The following is a 22,770-nucleotide window of genomic DNA, read 5'->3' as shown; positions in this document are numbered from 1 at the left end:
GTTTACTTGATGAAAAACAGCAGGCAGCTGGCATGGTGGTCTGTCCTCTCCAGGCTTGTATGTCCTTATATGTCATGTAAGTATTGTCACTTGACAGCACTTGCAGTGTGTTACCACACCAAATGGGGGGGCCAGAGACCCATATATCCTCTAAAGAACCAGAGAGAATGAGAATTGACTCCCAAAAATAATGACACATTGAATTATTCACTTATGCCTGCTGGACGAAAGGAAATCTTTATTTTATTTTCCACTGAAATATGGACTTCTTTTAATACCGTTTTATGAAAGTCCCCCCAGCTTCCTAGGTAGACCTCAGTCTACCTCATAATGGTCTAGCCAGGGTTATGTAACGGGTTGCGTTACAAATGACACCCTATTCCCTACACAGTCCTGGTCCAAAGTGGAACACTGTGAATGGAATAGGGTGCTATTTGAGAAGGTTTTATTCTTTGTTATCAATTGTGTTCTATCTGGAATTCTCTATCTGGATTTGATATGGTCCGAAAATGTTTTCTTTGCCGTTGCTTCCAGCTTGCTTTGGCAGACAGGGACTTGTACATATGGCCCCTAGAAGAATGTGTGGAACTTATTGATGTTTGGGCTTTATTATTATTATTATATATATATATATATAAATAAAATAAGTGTTAAGAAGGGATTGATGTGGGAGAGATGCAAGAATGCAAATGAGAAAGTTTTATTTGACCACCTGTTTATGAAAATAACACTTTTGTGCATTTATTGATAAGTTAATCCCCTTAAAACGATGATAAAGATTCAAACTTGTAATCTAATACATTAGATACACTACACATTATTGATTTATTTCCCCTTTATTTTTTCAGGAGTTTATATTGAGAAAATCTATTTTCCACATGAGTCATGAAAAGCAATAAAAATCAATGTTTAATAAAAGGTTTGTTTGAGAACAGTCTGTGCTACCACGTATTTCGGGCGTGACCGTTTGGCATTGTTGACCTGTCATCAAAGCTTATGCTACAGTGTACGTGTGTATTTGTGTTGCAGAGAAGAGGTTTGCGATAGCTGTGGGGACCATTGCTGTTTTCCTGGCCACCGGGACACTTATCATATGTCTTCTCTACAGGTACACACACACACACACACACACACACACAATATTGTCCTTTTTCCATCTAGCGGTAGTCCAGCCGTTGCAAATGTACAACGTGCAGCGCTGTTCCGGTAAGTCATGTGCATAGTCCATAGTTTGGAGCTCTCTCTCGCTTTATCGCTCTCTGTCTCCCATGTAATTAGAGGAGTTTGGCAGCCAACGCAGGGATTCATTTTTGAATATCCCAGCATTATTCAGGAAAGTGGGGAGAGGGCATCATAAGGCTCGCATTGCTTTCACACAAAAGATGGATTAATGCAGAATGAATCTGTACCCACTTGCTTATCTTTTTCTCGTCATGAACTCACCCAAAGCCCCATGTGTGTGCGTGCATGTAATTTGTGTGTGTGTGTGTGTGTGTGTGTGTGTGTGTTTGATCCCACTCCAACCTGTGTGCGAGTGAGCATGCAGGAAACTATCATCCTTAGGAATAAGACATTCGCTCCAATGTCTCGGTGGCTCAGCCTCTAGTTTAGCCCACATGACCCTTTCATGTGATAACATTTTCCTTTCCAAATGATTACTTTTAAATTAGCGGCGGCAGGGTAGCCTGGTGGTTAGAGCGTTGGACTAGTAACCAAAAGTGTTGCTAGATCGAATCCCCGAGCTGATAAGGTACAAATCTGTCGATCTGCCCATGAAAAAGGCAGTTAACCCACTGTTCCTAGGCCATCATTGTAAATAACAATTTGTTCTTAACTGACTTGCCTAAATGGGAACATTTATGCAATAATATGAACGGCGTGGTGATTGCTAGTCCTGGGAGGAGGCCTTGATGCCCACAAGCATTAAGAACGATGGTTATGGAGAGAGAGGAAGTAGAGAGAGAGAGAGAGAGAGAGAGAGAATGGTACACTGTACTACTGTGAAGGCCCTATCTGCAGCCGACGTGTAGGCATTGTGTTCACGAAACAAGTTATGCCATTGTTTATTATGTGGAGCAAGTTAGTAGATTTGAAATTGTGTGCAAGTCCCATATAATAGGTCTGCAGTATTCTTGCAGACACTAAAATGATCTAAATGCATGAAACAAGAATTGACAATTGTGCTCCCCTACCTGTCAATTAAGGAGATGAAATATATTTGACATTGTGTATAAAAAGCCCGTTGAACAGGTGCCAGTGTTGTGACCCAGGCACAAACACATGCATGTGTGACAGAGTGGAAATTCCAACAGTTGCATATGCACTGCACCCCCATGGAACAGGCGTTGACGTTGCTTGGCACTGTTATATGAGTTTTGCATACAATAGAAAACATGCACAGTTTCTCAGGAGAAACACAATTCGATGTCGTTGCCCATGTAGTGTTAGGTGCAGTAGGTCATCATGATGTTTTTGACCCAGGGAGTACTTCTCCTGTGACACAGGAAACACATCATCCGGAAGAAGGTGTCTGTGGTCCTATGGAGGGTTAGCCCCGGTGATGTCACCATGATGGGGAACAGCTCGTCCTCGGCAGGAAAGGTGAGGCAGGGGAGGAGGGGTTTGAGTCACTGGCAACGTTCCAGGCTGACTACACAGCAGACACTTGCCAGATCTCTCACGTCTGGATAGGTGTTTAACGTATCAGCTAACATCTGATGCCTGACTGCACAGTTGATGACGTTGCATATTATCTTTGGTTGATGCCAAACCCCCCAAAGCCTATATTCCCTACAGTACCACCTTACTCTCCTTTTCCAAAAACTGCAGCGTTATGACCATACTGAAGCAAGCACTTTTTCTATTCCTCTGCTAAATTTTAGCGCATCATTTCATCCTTATACATTTTTCAATGACCATACTACAGTACCTTTACTATTATGAATTGGTACTCAACTTTGTGCACCCACTCCTCTCAGTTACTGTGCCCTGTTTTGTTGTTTAATGAAAACCACCACTAAGGAGAAATAACAAATGATTCAGTGTAATGACTTTCACAAGGATCAAGTAATTAATGCAGGTTTTCCACTAACATATGTAATTTAGCAGATACTTTTATCCAAAGGAACTTACAGCCTTGGATGCATACATTTTAAGTATGGGTGGTCCCAGGAGTTAAACCAGCTGTCCTGGAATTGCAAGCACCATGCTCTACCAACTAACTAAGCTACAGTGGACCACAGAGAAACTCTCTCTCTCTCACACACACACACACGCACGCTCATATTAAAGTGCATGATAATGTGGATTGTTGTGTGTTTACAGGTACCGTACCTCAATTCCAAGTCCATCGATGATTCTCTGGAATCGATCCTGGGAAATATGAAGGACAAACCATCCTCCCACAGAACGGCCGTCTATAAAGTGAGAATTGCTTGTCCTCATTGCTAACTTTTACAATGTTGCATTTAGGGCCTTGAGTTTTTCCTATAAGTGCGAATCAATTGCTTGTCCATATTGGCAACACTTTACTTATACAATGTTGAAATTAGGGCCTTGAATTTTTCTAATAACTTACTTGACTGGAGGAGGAGTGAGAGGTAGAAAGAGGTGAGAGGGGGAATATAATTTGGGCCCAGAGTTTTAGGGGTAGGCGTTATTTATATTCCATCCCCACCATGCCTCAGAAGTGGAATAACTACACTACCGGTCAAAAGTTTTAGAACACTTACTCATTCAAGGGTTTTTCTTTATTTTTTACTATTTTATGCATTGTAGAATAACAGTGAAGACACCAACTATGAAATAACACATATGGAATCATGTAGTAACCAGAAAAGTGTTAAACAAATCAAAATATACTTTACATTTACTTCAAATAGCCTCCCTTTGCCTTGATGACAGCTTTGCACACGCTAGGCATTCTCTCAACCAGCTTCATGAGGTAGTCACCTGGAATGCATTTCAATTAACAGGTGTGCCTTCTTAAAAATACATTTTTAGAATTTCTTTCCTTCTTAATGCGTTTGAGCCAATCAGTTTTGTTGTGACAAAGTAGGGAGGTATACAGAATATAGCCCTATTTGGTAAAATACCAAGTCTATATTATGGCAAGAACAGCTCAAATAAGCAAAGAGAAACGACGGTCCATCATTAGTTTAAGACATGAAGGTCAGTCAATATGGAAAATGTCAAGAACTTTGAAGGTTTCTTCAAGTGCAGTCACAAAAACCATCAAGTGCTATGATGAAACTGGCTCTCATGAGGACCACCACAGGAATGGAAGACCCAGAGTTACCTATGCTGCAGAGGATAAGTTCATTAGAGTTACCAGCCTCAGAATTTGCAGCCCAAATAAACGCTTCACAGAGTTCAAGTAACAGACACATCTAAACATCAACTGTTCAGGCCTTCGTGGTCGAATTACTGCCAAGAAACCACTTGGTTTGGCATCCAAAATTCAGATTTTTGGCTCCAACCGCCATGTCTTTGTGAAATGCGGTGTGGGTGAATTGATGATCGCTAAATGTGTATTTCCCACCGTAAAGAATGGAGGAGGAGGTGTTATGGTGTGGGGGTGTTTTGCTGCTGACACTGTCTGTGATTTATTTTGAATTCAAGGCACACTTAACCAACATGGCTAACACAGCAATCTGCAGTGATAGTCCCAAACCAGATGGGATGGCGTATCATTTGTTTTTCAATAGGACAATGACCCAACACACCTCCAGTCTGTGTAAGCGCTATTTTACCAAGAAGGAGAGTGATGGGGTGCTTCATCAGATGACCTGGCCTCCACTATCACCCAACCTCAACCAAACTGAGATGGTTTGGAATGAGTCGGGCTGCAGAGTGAAGGAAAAGCAGCATATGTGTGAACTCCTTCAAGACTGTTGGAAAAGCATTCCAGGTGAAGCTGGTTGAGAGAATGCCAAGAGTTTGCAAAGCTGTCATCAAGGCAAAGGGTGGCTACTTTGAAGAATCTCAAATATAAAATATATGTTGCTTTGTTTAACACTTTTTTGGTTACAACATGATTCCATCCATATGTGTTATTTCATCGTTTTGATGTCTTCACTATTATTCTACACTGTAGAAAATAGTGAAAATAAAGAAAAACCATTGAATGGGTAAGTGTTCTAAAATCTTTGACCGGTAGTGTATACTTTGAGACTTTTTATGCAGGTGTCCAAACTCTGACACCTGGTCCTGTGAACTGACATCTAATGAAATGATCATGCCGATTAGAAGCCAGGCTGTGCCATTATGTATTTTTCATCATCATCAACATGGGGATTTGGGTTATTTTTAGTCTGCCATTTTGGCTCTGTCGTTCCCCCTGGTGCTTTCAGGAGAACATCTGTTCAGTGCGACTGCTGAATGTGAAGAGTGTGTGTCTGAACAGAGAGCTGCTCACTGAACTGAAGCAGGTGAGGCCCTCCTCGTTGTGGTGTTTGTGTCTGTTATCGAGTGTTAGTAGAGAGTGGAGTGCTTAATGTACATGTTATGAATTCTGTAAGTTTATTATTTTGTCATATCTGTTTTATATGGACTCCTCTCTCTCTCTCACACACACACACGTGTGCAGTGTAGAGATTTGAGCCACCCAAACATCTGCAGCGTCATTGGTGCTTGTCTGGAACCTCCACAGTTCTTTCTGCTGACTGAGTACTGTCCTAAAGGGAGCCTGCAGGTAACACACACACAAAACACACACACACACACACACACACACACACACACACACACACACACACACACACACACACACACACACACCACTGCTTTAAATGCACATAACCCTCCCTTCACTGCTTCTTCAATACATCACGAGCATAAAGTCCAATTGCACCTCCCAAACTCCAGGACATTTTGAAGAATGGTTCCATTAAGCTTCACTGGAGCTTCAAGTTCTCCCTGATGCTGGACATTGTCAAGGTACATTTTCTCAAAACTCTCGATTTTTCATGCCGTATGAGTTACATAATGTCTATGGCTGTCTCTATGGGCGTGATACGAGGCAAACAAAACTGAAGTGGAAGTTGATATCAGTGTAATTCCAGTCTGTGAGGGAATTGGTCCTATCAAACTGAAATGTGTGTCTGCTTCAGGGGATGGACTACCTGCACCGCAGCCCCCTGCGCTCCCATGGTCACCTGTCGTCATCTAACTGTGTGGTGGATAGTCGCTTCGTCCTAAAGGTGACCGACCATGGCCTCAGTCTCCTCAGAAGACCCCCCGGCCAGGACGAGGAGGGCTGGTCTAAAAAACACTGGACATGTGAGTGTAGGGTCGCAACATTCCGGGTAACATTCCCCAAATTCTCAGGTTTCCCAGAAATCCCAGTTTCTCTGAATCAGGAGGGAATAAGCAGCATATCCAGAATCTTCCAACCAGGATTTCTGGAAAACCTTGGAATTTTGTAAAGTTACAATCAGGCGAAAGGGGCGAGAAAGACGAAAGGAGAAGAGGGAGAAAGAAAGACAGAGAGAAAGAGATTACAGATACACAGTTGTAAACAGTATAACTAACAACAGGAGCTTCTCATACATTAAGCCCCACTCTCTTCCCAGCCTTGCTGTGGAGGGCCCCGGAACTGCTGAGGGACAGCATGCCCTCCTCTGGCACCCAGAAGGGGGATGTCTACAGTTTTGGCATTATTGTTCAGGAGGTGGTGTACCGCAGGGGCCCTTTCCATATCCCCAACAACAACCTCGAGGCAAGAGGTATGTAAGAGAGAGACCCCCATACCTCGCTGCTCTGGGGTGTGTTCTCTCCTCCTCACTGTCTTATTCAACAGTCTCTCTCCCCCCCAGACATAGTGGAGAGGGTCAAGGCCGGGGTGTGTGTGGGGGGCGGAAGTAGCCCCCTCAGGCCCCACACGGACAGGGCAGAGTGTCCAGAGGGTGTGGAGGCTCTGATGGGGGCGTGCTGGAGTGAGAGGCCCAGTGACCGACCAGACTTCTCCTCCCTCAGAGTGACCGTAAAGAGACTCTGCCCCAGCTGGTGAGACACCGCAGTGCACAATCACATATACACTGAGTGTACAGAACATAACGAACATCTTCCTAATATTGAGTTGCACCCCCCTTTGCCCTCAGAAAAGCCTCAATTTGTTGAGGCATGGACTCTACAAAGTGTGGAAAGTGTTCCACAGGGATGCAGGCCAATGTTGACTCCAATGCTTCAAATCAAATCAAATCAAATGTAATTTGTCACATGCGCCGAATACAACAGGTGTAGACCTTACAGTGAAATGCTTACTTACCAGCCCTTAACCAACAATGCAGTTTTAAGAAAATACCAAAAAAATTAAAAGTAGAAAAAGTAAGAAATACAAAAAATTAATGATTAACCTTTCTAGCGCAGCGGAACCCCTCGACAACATTCCGCTGAAAACGCAGCGTGCAAAATTCAAAAATATTTTTTAGAAGTATGTAACTTTCACACATTAACAAGTCCAATATAGCAAATGAAAGATAAACATCTTGGTAATCTACCCATCATGTCCGATTTAAAAAATGCTTTACAGCTAAAGCACAACATATGATTATGTTAGTTCAGAGCCAAGTCGAAAAAACACAGCCATTTTCCAGCCAAAGATAGGAGTCACAAAAAGCAGAAATATAGATCAAATGAATCACTAACCTTTGATGATCTTCATCAGATGACACTCATAGGACATCATGTTACACAATACATGTATGTTTTGTTCGATAATGTGCATATTTATATCCAAAAATCTCAGTTTACATTGGCGCGTTACGTGCAGTAATGTTTTGATTCCAAAACATCCGGTGATTTTGCAGAAATATTCATAATAAACATTGATAAAAGACACAAGTGGTATTCACAGAATTAAAGAGAGACTTCTCCTTAATGCAACCGCTGTGTCAGATTTCAAAAACACTTTACGGAAAAAGCATTATCTGAGAACGGTGCTCAGAACCTAAAACAGCCAGAGGAATATCCCACATTTTGGAATCAACAAAGTTAGAAACACCATAAATATTCACTTACCTTTGATGATCTTCATCAGAAGGCACTCCCAGGAATCCCAGTTCGACAATAAATGACTGATTTGTTTCATAAAGTTCCATCATTTATGTCCAAATAGCCACTTGCTGTTAGCGTGTTCAGCCCAGTAATCCATCTTCATGAGGCGCAAGTATTTCGTCCAGACAAAACCTCGAAAGGTTCCGTTGCAGTCCTTTAGAAACATGTCAAACGATGTATGGAATCAATCTTTAGGATGTTTTTAACATAAAACATCAATAATGTTCCAACCGGAGAATTCCTTTGTCTTCAGAAAAGCACTGGAACGAGAGGTAACTCTGTCGGAAGCTGGTTAGCCATTTGATCAGCTGTTCAGGAGTCTTATGGCTTGGGGGTAGAAGCTGTTTTGAAGCCTCTTGGACCTAGACTTGATGCTCTGCTACCGCTTGCCGTGCAGGTAGCAGAGAGAACAGTCTATGACTAGGATGGCTGGAGTCTTTGACGATTTTTAGGGTCTTCCTCTGACACCGCCTGGTATAGAGGTCCTGGATGGCAGGAAGCTTGGCCCCGGTCATGTACTGGGCCGTACTCACTACCCTCTGTAGTGCCTTGCGGTTGGAGGCCGAGCAATTGCCATACCAGGCAGTGATGCTCTCGATGGTGTAGCTGTAAAATCTTTTGAGGATCTGAGGACCCATGCCAAACTTTTCAGTCTCCTGAGGGGAATAGGTTTTGTCGTGCCCTCTTGTCTTGGTGTGCTTGGACCATGTTAGTCCCACTGTTGTGTTAAGTTGGCTGGATGTCCATTGGGTGGTGGGCCATTCTTGATACACACAGGAAACTGTTGAGCGTGAAAAACCCATCAGTGTTGCAGTTCTTGACACACTCAAACCGGTGTGCCTGGCACCTACTGTACAACCAACCGTACACCGCTCAAAGGCACTTAAAGCTGCAATATGTCACTTTTTGGGCTACCTGACCAAATTCACATAGAAGTGTTTGTTATAGATCTGTCATTCTCATTTAAAGCAAGTCTAAGAAGCGGTAGATCTATTCTATGTGCACTATGTCTATGCTTCCCGTTCTTATGTTTAGTTTTTGCGTCTTTTACTTTCGGTTTTATATATCAGCTTTAAACAGCTGAAAATAAAATCATTTTGATTATAGGAAAGATACAGTATTTCACAGCAATTTGGATGGTACAATGATTCTCCACACTATATATACTTGCTTGTTTTGTCACATAAATTTAAATTAGGCGAACTACTTGAATTTTAGCAACCAGGAAATGGCAGAACTATTTCTGCATAGTGCATCTTTAAAACTTTTGTCTTGCCCATTCACCCTCTTAATGGCACACATACACAATCCATGTATCAATTGTCTCAAGGCTTAAAAATCCTTCTTTAACCTGTCTCCTCCCTTTCATCTGCACTGCTTGAAGTGAATTTAAGTGGATTCACCTGGTGAGTCTATGTCATGGAATGAGCAGGTGTTCCTAATGTTTTGTACACTGTGTATATCACAGATGTCAGAACAAGAACACAGTGATACAGTATTGTAACAAGATGTTTGAAGATCTTGTCGGTTCAACCCCATCACTCCGACCGTAAGATAGGATGTTTTTTTATTTATTGTTGAGGTTCAGTTTGACAACCTGTGTGTTTAGTACCCTGTGCTCTAAATGTTGTAGTGTCAAGGGCAATAAAGGCCCTGTTGGGACTAAAGATCTCTGAGAGGGCCGTTGGCCACGTTACACACAGACTGGGTTCAAATAATATTTGTTTTCTTTCAGACACTTTATCCGTGCATGCCTGGCACAATAGAACCAATAACATTGTCCCAAAATGATCAACCATGCCCTCCTGGCACTGCAGGCAGGCTGAAGCAAACGTTCAACGTATTTGAATAGCAAACCAATACTACTTGAACCCAGGTGATGTACTAGGAAAGAACAATAGAGAGTTGCAGAGTGGCGGAGGCTCCATTATACAGGTTAGGGATAAAACAGGGCAGACTCCTGGGAAAGAGAGAGGGAGAGAAAGAGAGGAAGAGAAAGAGAGAGAGAGAAAGAGAGAGAGAGAGAGAGAGAGGGACATGCAGTGCAGCACACACACAACACACACACAACGTCTCTAGGGACAGGCACTGTCAACATGCATGACATTAATCCTGCTCAGAGATAGAGAGGGAGGGAGAGAAAAGGAAAGGAGGAGAAGGTAGCATGGGGAGCAACAGATAAGGAGAGGAGAGGTACAGAGGAAATACACACGCATATCCATGTGACAACCAACCAAACTTCCTTTGAGCATCCAACTAATACCCTTTCCTGTAGTGTGTGTGTGTGTGTGTGTGTGTGCCTGTGCCTATGAGCGCACCTTCATCTGTGCATGTGTGCATGTGCCATTGTCTGTGTTTGTTTGTGTGTGTGTTTCTGAGTTCATACTGTATGTGTGTATGTTTTTGTGTGTGCATGCATGTACAGTGCATTATCCTCTCTAGGGTATGTGGGACGCTAGCGTCCCATCTGGCCAACATCCAGTGAGGTTGCAGAGAACCAAATTCAATTACAGAAATGCTCATTATAAAAATTCTGAAAACAAAACATATTTTACATAGGTTTAAAGATTAACTTCTTGTTAAACCAACCACAGTGTCATATTTATAAAATGCTTTTTGGCGAAAGCATACCTAGCCCAGAACATACCTAGCCCAGAACATAGCCCAGTTGACAAATTATTACAAACAGTAACCAGCCAAGCAGACGCGTTACAAAACTCAGAAATAGAGATAAAATGAATCCCTTACCTTTGATGATCTTCATATGGTGGCAATCTGAAGACATTCATTTACTCAATAAATGTTCCTTTTGTTCGATGAAGTCTCTTTATATCCAAAAACCTCCGTTTTGTTAGCGCGTTTTCTTCAGTAATCCACAGGCTCAAACTCAGTCAAAACAATCAGAAAAAAAATCAAAATTGTATCTGTAAAGTTCATAGAAACATGTAAACCGATGATTATATTCAATCCTCAGGTTGCTTTTTTAGCCTAAATTATCTATAATATTTCAACCGGACAATAACGTCTTCAATATAAAAGGTAAACAAGAAATGCACATGCGCCTGAAAAAACTCTGCGTCACGTTAGGGTCCACTCGTTCAGACTGGTCTTATTCCCTCATTTATAAGAATACACGCCTGAAACGATTTCTAAAGACTGTTGACATCTAGTGGAAGGCATAGGAACTGCAAATGGAGTCCTAAGTCAATGGATACTGTAATGGCATTGAATAGAAAACTACAAAAACAAAACTACTTCCTGAATGGATTTTTCTCAGGTTTTCATCTGCTAAATCAGTTATGTTATACTCACAGACACTATTTTAGCAGTTTTGGAAACGTTAGTGTTTTCTATCCAAATCTACCAGTTATATGCATATAATATCTTCTGGGCCCGAGTAGCAGGCCGTTTAATTTGGGCATGGTTTTCATCCAAAATTCAGAATGCTACCCCCTACCCTAGAGAGGATAAGAAAGTATTCAGACCCGTTCCCTTTTCCTACATTTTGTTACGTTACAGCCTTATTCTAAAATTGATAAAATAAATAAAAAATCTCATCAATCTACAAACAATAACAAACAAAGTGAACACAGATTTTTCGATTTTTGTTGCAAATGTATTAAACATGGAAATAAGGTATCTGTTTTTTATATGAAAGAAGTTTTATCCACCAAGACTCTTCCTAGAGCTGGTCACCCGGCCAAACTGAGCAATCGGTGGAAACAAGACTCTATTGTCTGATGAAACCAAGATTGAACTCTTTGGCCTGAATGCCAAGCATCACGTTTGGAAGAAACCTGGCACCATTACTACAGTGAAGCGTGGTGACAGAATCATGCTGTGGGGATGGTTTTCAAAGGCAGGGACTGGGAGACTACTCAGGACCGGGGGAAAGATTAACAGAGCAAAGTACAGAGAGATCCTTGATGAAAACCTGCTCCAGAGCACTCAGGACCTCAGACTGGGGTGAAAGTTCACCTTCCAACAGGACAATGGCCCTATGTACACAGCCAAGACAACACAGGAGTGGCATCATGATGAGTCGCTGAATGTCCCTGAGTTGCCTAGCCAGAACCCGGACTTGAAGCCGACCTAACATCTTTGGAGAGACCTGAAAATAGCTGTTCAGCAACGTTTCCCATCCAACCTATTCTTTATAAACTAGCAAAAATTACTACAAACCTGTTTTTGCTTTGTCATTATGAGATATTGTGTGTAGATTGATTGGGGGGGGGGGGGGGGGGGGAGAGAATAGGTATGTAATGTAACAAAATGTGGAAAAAGTCAAGGGGTCTGAATACTTTCCGAATGCACTGTATACGTTTGTGCTGCACAAGTGTGTGTTATTTGCTCATGTAATTGTGTGTCACCCACCAGCGTGGGCGAGAACATTCTGGATGACCTGCTGTCCCGCATGGAGCAGTATGCCACCAACCTGGAGGAGGTGGTCAGCGAGCGCACCGCCCAGCTCCTGGAGGAGAAGAGGAGGGCCGAGGGCCTCCTCACCCAGATGTTGCCACGGTAACACACTCCCACACACACTTGTCTCCTTTCGGTTTCGATGCAGATGAGGAAAGAAGGTTTGTTGATTGTAAACGAGCAACCTTTAAAAAAAATCTTCTGTCTTTATTTCTCTCTTTGTGTCTGTCTTTCTTTTTTGCTGGTATCATGTCTGCCTCTCCTTTGGCTAGCAGCCTGTCTTGTGGACACCTGGGTAGGGATGGATGACAACATGATCTTGTGTATATGAAACACCAGAGTATCATTGTCCACTTTTAGAAGCAGTGCGAAGTTCATGCGATCCCTCCATGTTTGTGTGTGTGTATGTGTGCGAGTGCTTCTGTCTGTCTGTGCGTGTCTGTTTAGATTTGGTTTCTGTATTTATAGATCGGTGGCTGTCCAGCTGATTGCTGGGAAGACGGTGCGGGCGGAAACCTACGACTCTGTCACCATCTATTTCAGTGACATCGAAGGATTCACCGCCATGTCGGCCAGTCTCACGCCAATGCAGGTAGTCAGATGACCTTGAACTTCCTGTCTCCACACATTGAAAGGGGAACTAGATTTCGAGGGTGCATGTGTCTAAAATGGGGTTATAGGGCTCTGGTCAATGTACTGCACTTTATAGGGCAGTGTTATTCAAACTATTCGAACAGCGGAGACCTGGGGACTCAGATCTCATTACACAACCTTAAAATCGATACATTTAGATTTTCTCAAACATTTTTGTATATTGCCCCATACAATAACATGTACTCTTGTTTTTTTTCTCCCTAAATTATATATTTTTTATTTGGCGAACGCACTGCAGTTCCCCCGCGACCCCATGAGGGGACCCCGACTTTGAATATATAGGGAATAAGGTGCCATTTGTGACACAGACTTTAATTATTTCATATAGAAAGATGAGAAGGTCTACAGTGCCTTCAGAAAGTATTCACACCCCTTGACTTTTTCCATATTTTGTTGTGTTACAGCCTGAATTTAAAATGTATTTAATTGAGATTTTGTGTCACTAATCTACACACAATACCCCATCGTTACTAAGTAGAATTATGTTTTTAGAAATGTTTACAAATAAATTAAAAATTAAAAGCTGAAATGTCTTAAGTGTCAGTAGGTGTTCAACCCAAAGTCCAAGTACTCAAAAGTGGAGCTGCAGTTTTTGTGGTAGGCGTGTGTCTTTCCCATTGGAGAGAGGTCTGGGAGGGAGCACCTGTACTGAAACGGACATCAGAACACAACTTAAGACGTTATACATTAAATGCATTAAATAATACATTAAAAACACATGCATAATGCATTTATAGCACATCGTAAGCCATTCATAACATTAAAATGCATTCGTAACACATTTATAAGACATCAAAAGACATTCGTAACACATCGAAGACATTGCAGAAACGCTGTTCTCTTTTATTTGAACAGCAGCTGAAACAGGACACATCCTTCCTCACATTAAGCTGGTTTTTCTGTAGCTCTCTGCATGAAAGATTAGTACCCTTTTCACACGAATGGTACTGTGCTGGCTGGGACATTTTCTTTTCACAATGTCCTTTCCCACACAGTTCCGAATCCAGTATCTATGCTTTGCTCTTCTCAGTAGTGTCTGCATAGGTGCACATACTGTGCATCTCAAACATCCCATCTATTGCCATACTTTTGACCAGAACCCTATGGACACTCCTCAGAAGTAGTACACCTTATAGAGAATCCGGTGCCATTTGGAACGCAGGAATTGGCTGTAGTTAAACGATACTGTAGCATACTATGGTAAAAGGGATACAGACAGACAGTGTATTGATATTTCCCCTGGGGGCTGGTGCTATTACTGGGTCAGTCACTTGTAACCTAAGGTGTCAGACTCAAACAAAGAGTGGAACTGACGCATAGACGCCTGCTATTTCTGGATGTAACACACACAGCTGCATCTCAGCGGAAAATGTTTGTCACCTCCATGTATATTTCTGTGTGTATGTGCATTAGCGGTGCTTAGGTAAAATCTATGGGGATGCCAAGCCAGTAAAAAAAGCCATATTACAACCTATGTTGTGGTGTTTGTGCCGTTTGCCCTATAACCCATTAGTTCATATGCCACCGTGATATACAATAAGGCCGTGACAACAAAAAGAGAACAGTCACACAGTGGAGGAACAAATTCAACTGCAGATACGTCACAAAACTGGAGAGCAACATCTGTCTGGTGAAGTCCACCAAGCAAATATTGCATGTAACGAACAGTTACATGACCTGTAACATGGTCAAGCAAGTTCATGTTTTCGACAGTTTACTTCAAAGTATTCAGACCCCGTGACTTTTTCCACATTTTGTTATGTTACAGACATATTCTAAAATGGAAGAAAATAATTTATACACTGCTCAAAAAAATAAAGGGAACACTTAAACAACACAATGTAACTCCAAGTCAATCACACTTCTGTGAAATCAAACTGTCCACTTAGGAAGCAGCACTGATTGACAATACATTTCACATGCTGTTGTGAAAATGGAATAGACAACAGGTGGAAATTATAGGCAATTAGCAAGACACACCCAATAAAGGAGTGGTTCTGCAGGTGGTGACCACAGACCACTTCTCAGTTCCTATGCTTCCTGGCTGATGTTTTGGTCACTTTTGAATGCTGGCGGTGCTTTCACTCTAGTGGTAGCATGAGACGGAGTCTACAACCCACACAAGTGGCTCAGGTAGTGCAGCTCATCCAGGATGGCACATCAATGCGAGCTGTGGCAAGAAGGTTTGCTGTGTCTGTCAGCGTAGTATCCAGTGCATGGAGGCGCTACCAGGAGACAGGCCAGTACATCAGGAGACGTGGAGGAGGCCGTAGGAGGGCAACAACCCAGCAGCAGGACCACTACCTCCGCCTTTGTGCAAGGAGGAGCAAGAGGAGCACTGCCAGAGCCATGCAAAATGACCTCCAGCAGGCGACAAATGTGCATGTGTCTGCTCAAACGGTCAGGAACAGACTCCATGAGGGTGGTATGAGGGCCCGACGACCACAGGTGGGGGTTGTGCTTACTGCCCAACACCGTGCGGGACGTTTGGCATTTGCCAGAGAACACCAAGATTGGCAAATTCGCCACTGGCGCCCTGTGCTCTTCACAGATGAAAGCAGGTTCACACTGAGTTCACATGTGACAGACGTGACAGAGTCTGGAGATGCCGTGGAGAACGTTCTGCTGCCTGCAACATCCTCCAGCATGACCGGTTTGGCGGTGGGTCAGTCATGGTGTGGGGTGGCATTTCTTTGGGGGGCCGCACAGCCCTCCATGTGCTCGCCAGAGGTAGCCCGACTGCCATTAGGTACCGAGATGAGATTCTCAGACCCCTTGTGAGACCATATGCTGGTGCGGTTGGCCCTGGGTTCCTCCTAATGCAAGACAATGCTAGACCTCATGTGGCTGGAGTGTGTCAGCAGTTCCTGCAAGAGGAAGGCATTGATGCTATGGACTGGCCCGCCCGTTCCTCAGACCTTAATCCAATTGAGCACATCTGGGACATCATGTCTCGCTCCATCCACCAATGCCACGTTGCACCACAGACTGTCCAAGAGTTGGTGGATGCTTAAGTCCAGGTCTGGGAGGAGATCCCTCAGGAGACCATCCGCTACCTCATCAGGAGCATGCCCAGGCGTTGTAGGGAGGTCATACAGGCACGTGGACAACTGAGCCTCATTTAGACTTGTTTTAAGGACATTACATCCAAGTTGGATCAGCCTGTAGTGTGGTTTTCCACTTTAATTTTGAGTGTGATCCAGACCTCCAAATCCAGACCTCCATGGGCTGATACATTTGATTTCCATTGATCATTTTTGTGTGATTTTGTTGTCAGCACATTCAACTATGTAAAGAAAAAAGTATTTAATAAGAATATTTCATTCATTCAGATCTAGGATGTGTTATTTTAGTGTTCCCTTTATTTTTTTGAGCAGTGTATATGTCAGCAATCTACACACCACACCCCATAATGACAAATCAAAAACGTTTAAAAAAAAAACATTTTTGCAAATTTATGATTTAAAAAAAACAGAAATACATTATTTACATAAATATTAAGACCCTTTGCTATGCGGCTCGAGATTGAGCTCAGGTGCAACCTGTTTCCATCGATCATCCTTGAGATGTTCCTACAAGTTGATTGGAGTCCACTTGTGTTAAATTCAATTGATTAGACATGATTTGGAAAGGAGCACAACTGTCTACAAAAGGTACCACAGTTGACAGTGCATATCACAGCAAAAACCAAGCCATGAAGTCGAAGGAATTGTCCATAGAGCTCAGAGACAGGAGTGGCGAGACAGGAGCTTTCCTATGAACAATCGGGGAAGAGGGCTTTGGTCAGGGAGGTGACCAAGAACCCAATGGTCACTCTGACAGAGCTCCAGAGTTCCTCTGTGGAGATTGGAAAACCTTCCAGAAGGAAGGCACCTAAAAACATGATTCTCTGGTCTGATGAAACCAAGATTGAACTCTTTGGCCTGAATGCCAAGCATCACGTCTGGAGGAAACCTGGCACCATTACTACAGTGAAGCATGGTGGTGGCAGCATCATGCTATGTGGATATTTTGCAGCGGCAGGAACTGGGAGACTAGTCAGGATCAAGGGAAAGATGTATGGAGCAAAGAACAGAGAGATCATTGATAAAAACCTGCTCCAGAGTTCTCAGGACCTCAGACTGGGTCGAAGGTTCACCTTCCAACAGGAAAATGACCCTAAGCACACAGCCAAGACAACGCAGGAGTGGCTTCGGGACAAGACTCTGAATGTCCTTGAGTGGCCCAACCAGAGCCCAGACTTGAACCTGATCGACATCTCTGGAGAGACCTGGAAATAGCTGTGCAGCAACTCTCCCAATCCAACCTGACAGAGCTTGAGAGGATCCACAGAGAAGAATGGGAGAAACGCCATAAATACAGATGTGCCAAGCTTGTAGCGTCATACCCAAGATGACTCGAGGCTGTAGTCGCTGCCAAAGGTGCTTCAAAGTACTGAGGAAAGAGTTGAATGATAAATTAGCAAACATTTCTAAAAACCTGTTTGCTTTGTCATAATGGGGTGTTCTGTGTAGATTGATGAGGGAAAAACGATTCAATCTATTTTAGAATAAGGCTGTAACGTAACAAAATGTAGAAAAGTCTAGGGGTCTGAATACTTTCTAAAAAGCAATGTATAACTACTGTATAATTACTGTAAGTCATCACAAAGACAACAGGAGCACTGCCTCTGCTGTTCCAGCACTATTTACACTTAAATATTTAAACATCATCAAATCAACAAGGCTGTATATGCTCAGTTTAATACATTGAAAGCAAACTTAATGATTCCAAAAACAATTTAGTCCAATCAGTGTTGCTAAATATCACTTGGCTGTCCATGGTACTGATTTCTGTGTGTGCGTGTGTGTGTGTGTGTGCGCAAATAAAACCATTTTTTTTTACTCACCTACTTGTAGACTAGTTGAACGCCAATGCCATCCTCCTTTCTTTAGTGTTAGCAAAACGGTCTATGGTTCTGTCATACAGTATGATTTTACTTTTAGTTTTCATAGGCTACCTAGCTAAAATGCCTGATAACCTAACTTACTCGCGTGGGCAACAATCAACCGGCTAAGTTAACTAGCTAGTTAATGTTAGCCTACTAGGCAGTCTGCTTGAACTAATAACACACAAACAATTATGCTTTTTTTTGACTTTATTGAACACACCGTGTAAACATTCACAGTGCAGTGTGGAACAAATATGTGAACCCTTGGATTTAATAACTGGTTAACCTCAACCAAACATTTTCTATAGTTGCGGATCAGACCTGCACAACAGTCAGAAGGAATTTTGGACCATTCCTCTTTACAAAACTGTTTCAGTTCAGCAATATTCTTGGGATGTCTGGTGTGAACCGCTCTCTTGAGGTCATGCCACAGCATCTCAATTGGGTTGAGGTCAGGACTCTGACTGGGCCACTCCAGAAGGTGTATTTTCTTCTGTTGAAGCCATTCTGTTGTTGATTTACTTCTGTGTTTTGGGACGTTGTCCTGTTGCATCACACAACTTCTGTTGAGCTTCAGTTGGCGGACAGATAGCCTAACATCCTCCTGCAAAATGTCTTGATAAACTTGGGAATTCATTTTTCCGTCGATGATAGCAAGCTGTCCAGGCCCTGAGGCAGCAAAGCAGCCCCAAACCATGATGCTCCCTCCACCATACTTTACAGTTGGGATGATGTTTTGATGTTGGTGTGCTGTGCCTTTTTTTCTTCACAGAGTGTTGTGTGTTCCTTCTAAACAACTCAACTGTAGTTTTATCTGTCCACAGAATATTTCGCCAGTAGCGCTGTGGAACATCCAGGTGCACTTTTGCAAACTTCAGACGTGCAGCAATATTTTTAATGAACAGCAGTGGCTTCTTCCGTCGTGTCCTCCCATGAACACCATTATTTTTTAGTGTTTTACGTATCGTGGACTCATCAACAGAGATGTTAGCATGTTCCAGAGATTTCTGTAAGTCTTTAACTGACACTCTGGGATTCTTCTTAACCTCATTGAGCATTCTGCTCTGTGCTCTTGCAGTCATCTTTGCAGGATGGCCACTCCTAGGGAGAGTAGCAACAGTGCTGAACTTTCTCCATTTATAGACAATTCGTCTTACCGTGGACTGATGAACATCAAGGCGTTTAACGATACTTTTGTAACCCTTTCCAGCTTTATGCAAGTCAACAATTCTTAATCTTAGGTCTTCTAAGATCTCTTTTGTTCAAGGCATCGTTCACATCAGGCAATGATTCTTGTGAATAGCAAACTCAAATTTTGTGAGTTTTTTTATAGAGCAAGGCAGCTCTAACCAACATCTCCAATCTCGTCTCATTGATTGGACTCCAGGTTAGCTGACTCCTGACTCCAATTAGCTTTTGGAGAAGTCCTTAACCTAGGTTTTCATATACTTTTTCCAACCTACACTGTGAATGTTTAAATTATCTATTCAATATAGGCAAGAAAAATACTATAATTTGTGTGTTATTAGTTTAAGCACACTATGTTTGTCTTTTGTTGTGACTTCGATGAAGATCAGATCAAATTTGATGACCAATGTATGCAGAAATACAGGTAATTCCTAAGGGTTCACCTACTTTTTCTTGCCACTGTACATATGCAACTTCAAAATCTCAGGCCAGTGGCACAATATATGAATTTATGGTTAGATCAGAATCTCTGTCATAATCATTGGCCTGGACAGAGAATGAAGTCAAAACCACAAGGCCAAATCCACATCTCCATCCATGGCTTAGGAATAGGCCGATTTAGCAAGCTAGCTAATGCAGGACATCAACACAAGCAGACCAGAAACAGACACGTTTTTTTGACCATTGTGATGTTTTGCTTAGGATGTGATTTGATTGGTGTGAAGCCAAATCCAAACTGACCTCTCTTGGGGGCGATTTACTGCGCCAGGACAACCCACAGTTGAGCTCAGCTCAATGCTGATTGGCTAATTATTTTATATATTTTCTTCTCAAGGGAGGCCAAATGAAAATGATGAACACACAGAGAGATGAAAGAGAAATTATTATTAATACATTTTTATTGATCAAATATTTGAGGAAGCTTGGCTTCCCTTGGCAACCATGAATACACACCGGTGTGTGTGTGTGTGTGTGTGTGTGTGTGTGTGTGTGTGTGTGTGTGAATATATAGGATCTTAATTTGATCACCATGTTGCAGAAGAACTACCCTAACTTGTAGTGTATTTGAGGTTTAAAAAGGCTACTGAAGTTTGTAATCAACCCCCACAAAAATGTCTATTAATTATAATCCGCATAATAATTCACATTTCTGGTTGCTGCGGGATTATTTTCCTGCTGTAGTGAACTGGCTCAAATTAAGATCTTACATCTGTGTTCATGCATGTGGGATGAGACCAAAAAATTCCTCAATGCTGAAAGTTTCTTTCCCTTTAGGTGGTGAACGTGCTGAATGACCTGTACACGTACTTTGACAATATCATCGACCACCACGATGTTTACAAGGTAGACCAACAATCCACAGATGTAGGATCTTAATTTGATCACTATTTTGTTGCTGAGAATGTTCCAGCAAAGCAGGAAATGCAAACTTGTAGTGTATTTGAGTTTTAAAAGGGCTTCTAAAGTTTGTATTTCCACTTTGAAATTTCAGATTTGATTTCCCCTAATGAAAAATGTATCAACCCCTACAAAAATTTCCATTAATTATAATCCGCATATTAATTCACATTTGCTGAAATTAAGATCCTACATCTATATTGCTTGTTATATGGTTTCCATGTGTTTGATGCCATTCCATAGCTCCGTTCTGGCCATTATTGGGAGCCGTTCTCCCCTCAGCAGCCTCCTGTGCTGTATAGATTGTAAATGTACTGTTCAATGTGTGTAATGTTGTATGCATGTAATATGTCTGTTTTTACCTTTTTACCCTGTAGGCCAGAGCGCTGAAGTCTAATGGTCATTTTGTGACAATACAATTATCTTATCACCTTGATCTGAGTGGGATCGACATGGACTACTGTCCCATCAAAATGGATGACCTTTACCATCATCTTTTTCAGGTGGAGACCATTGGCGACGCGTACATGGTGGTATCTGGCCTGCCCATTAGAAACGGGGACGACCATGCGAAGGAGATCGCCCGCATGTCTCTGGCAGTGGTGCGGGGCATGAGACAGTACAACAGTCCACACGTGCCCCAGCAGCAGCTCAAAGTCCGCATTGGACTCCACTCAGGTACAAAGCCCATCCTAAACTAAGATAAACTGTAGTCTTAAGGATAAGAAACACCCTAACGAACGTCGGCCATCCGCAGTAGATCATCTGCTGGGTTTTTGATGAAGTGTGGCGATTTCATCATGTAGAATCATTGGGAAATGAACAGGAAATGTTGTTTTGTGGTCAGAGGCGATAGGACAGCCAACCGCTTCGAACTGTTTGCCAGCACACCCTGTTTTTGGCCTTTAAAATCTGTCTCTCAGGTCCATGTGTGGCTGGTGTAGTGGGACTGAAGATGCCCCGGTTCTGTTTGTTCGGAGACACAGTTAACACTGCCTCGCGGATGGAGTCGCACGGCTCACGTAAGCTCACATCACGACTTTCTATACTATCAAAAAATGTCTCCCTTCATTCAAAATGTCTACGAGGAAAATATGCAAATCACATACAAAATAAAGGCTTTTAGGAGTTAAAGCTGGAGTGCCTTCACTGCCTCGAATGAAATACATATATTTTATTGCCAAAAAAGGAATATCATTTTTATTTTATTGCCTTTCATCCAAAGTGCACCCTTCCTAATACTCTGATAATGAACCCTGTATGCTACAGTAAGAAGCACTCTTACTACCACCAACCATTCTCTTCAGTATTCATTATGTCTCTGCTGTTCTCAAAGGTTCTTGAAACCACTGCATTCCGAATTGGTGCTTTTGCCAAAATCAAAACCTAACATTCCGTGTAGAGGGTCAGCACTCCAAAAAGAGAGTGGTTATTTGATGATATTTATTCATTTCAAAGGCGACAAGAGTAAAACAAACATTTTGACTGTAAGGTCATCGTCAGTGTTTGTGAAAGTGTTTATTGTCCTCTTCAGCATTGAAGATCCATGTGAGCAGCTCCACTAAAGCTCTCCTGGACACATTTAGGACGTTCCGCTGTGAGCTGAGAGGAGACATCCACATGAAGGTACAGGAGCTCTTTACACACATACATATCGTAGAGGGACACACTTACACACCCACAACATCCTGCACTTAGGCCTACCTCTAAACCACCATCTCTGACATCAGCTAAATGAAATCATGGTTTCAAAAAGAATGGGTTGTCTTTTTAGTTTGTGACTTGTGAGCATAAAGACACATTTCCTGTGAGTTAATGGACATTAAAGTACATCTTATCGTACCTTATCTTATATCATTAGTGATATAACCAAGGGTCGTGTCCAAGTGAGGGGAGACGATTCTAAAAACTCTGATGTAATAACCTGATACAAATATGTTTCCCCTATAGCTTGGTGAGATGGCTTTAGGTATATGCACTGGTTCAGGCTAACAAAGCATATACAAGTAGACCAATTCCGCTAGGACTTTGCAGATCATTCTGTAGATGGAGAAGAAGATAAATCCAAATTAAACAAATTGGTTACTGCTTTTTGTATGACCCCTATCTCCTCTAATTTGTATCTA

The 22,770-nt window shown here is 42.4% G+C and overlaps 1 protein-coding gene across 1 annotated transcript in view; it reads left to right on the top strand.

Annotated features, from left to right (window-relative positions):
• Positions 1-22,770, top strand: part of LOC139419670 (atrial natriuretic peptide receptor 1) — a 30,771-nt gene that overhangs the window by 7,660 nt on the left and 341 nt on the right. Inside the window, exons 12-26 of the mRNA XM_071169657.1 lie at positions 1,030-1,108; positions 2,505-2,601; positions 3,325-3,423; positions 5,352-5,429; positions 5,588-5,692; positions 5,866-5,937; positions 6,111-6,279; positions 6,573-6,725; positions 6,816-7,005; positions 12,433-12,576; positions 12,943-13,066; positions 20,522-20,590; positions 21,148-21,322; positions 21,568-21,666; positions 22,179-22,270. Coding sequence (XP_071025758.1) covers positions 1,030-1,108; positions 2,505-2,601; positions 3,325-3,423; positions 5,352-5,429; positions 5,588-5,692; positions 5,866-5,937; positions 6,111-6,279; positions 6,573-6,725; positions 6,816-7,005; positions 12,433-12,576; positions 12,943-13,066; positions 20,522-20,590; positions 21,148-21,322; positions 21,568-21,666; positions 22,179-22,270 — 1,745 coding nt within the window. The remainder of the gene's footprint in view (positions 1-1,029; positions 1,109-2,504; positions 2,602-3,324; positions 3,424-5,351; positions 5,430-5,587; positions 5,693-5,865; positions 5,938-6,110; positions 6,280-6,572; positions 6,726-6,815; positions 7,006-12,432; positions 12,577-12,942; positions 13,067-20,521; positions 20,591-21,147; positions 21,323-21,567; positions 21,667-22,178; positions 22,271-22,770) is intronic.

Source organism: Oncorhynchus clarkii, chromosome 10, assembly GCF_045791955.1.
Source record: "Oncorhynchus clarkii lewisi isolate Uvic-CL-2024 chromosome 10, UVic_Ocla_1.0, whole genome shotgun sequence".
NCBI lineage: Eukaryota > Metazoa > Chordata > Actinopteri > Salmoniformes > Salmonidae > Oncorhynchus > Oncorhynchus clarkii.
This window is presented reverse-complemented; position numbering and strand designations above follow the sequence as displayed.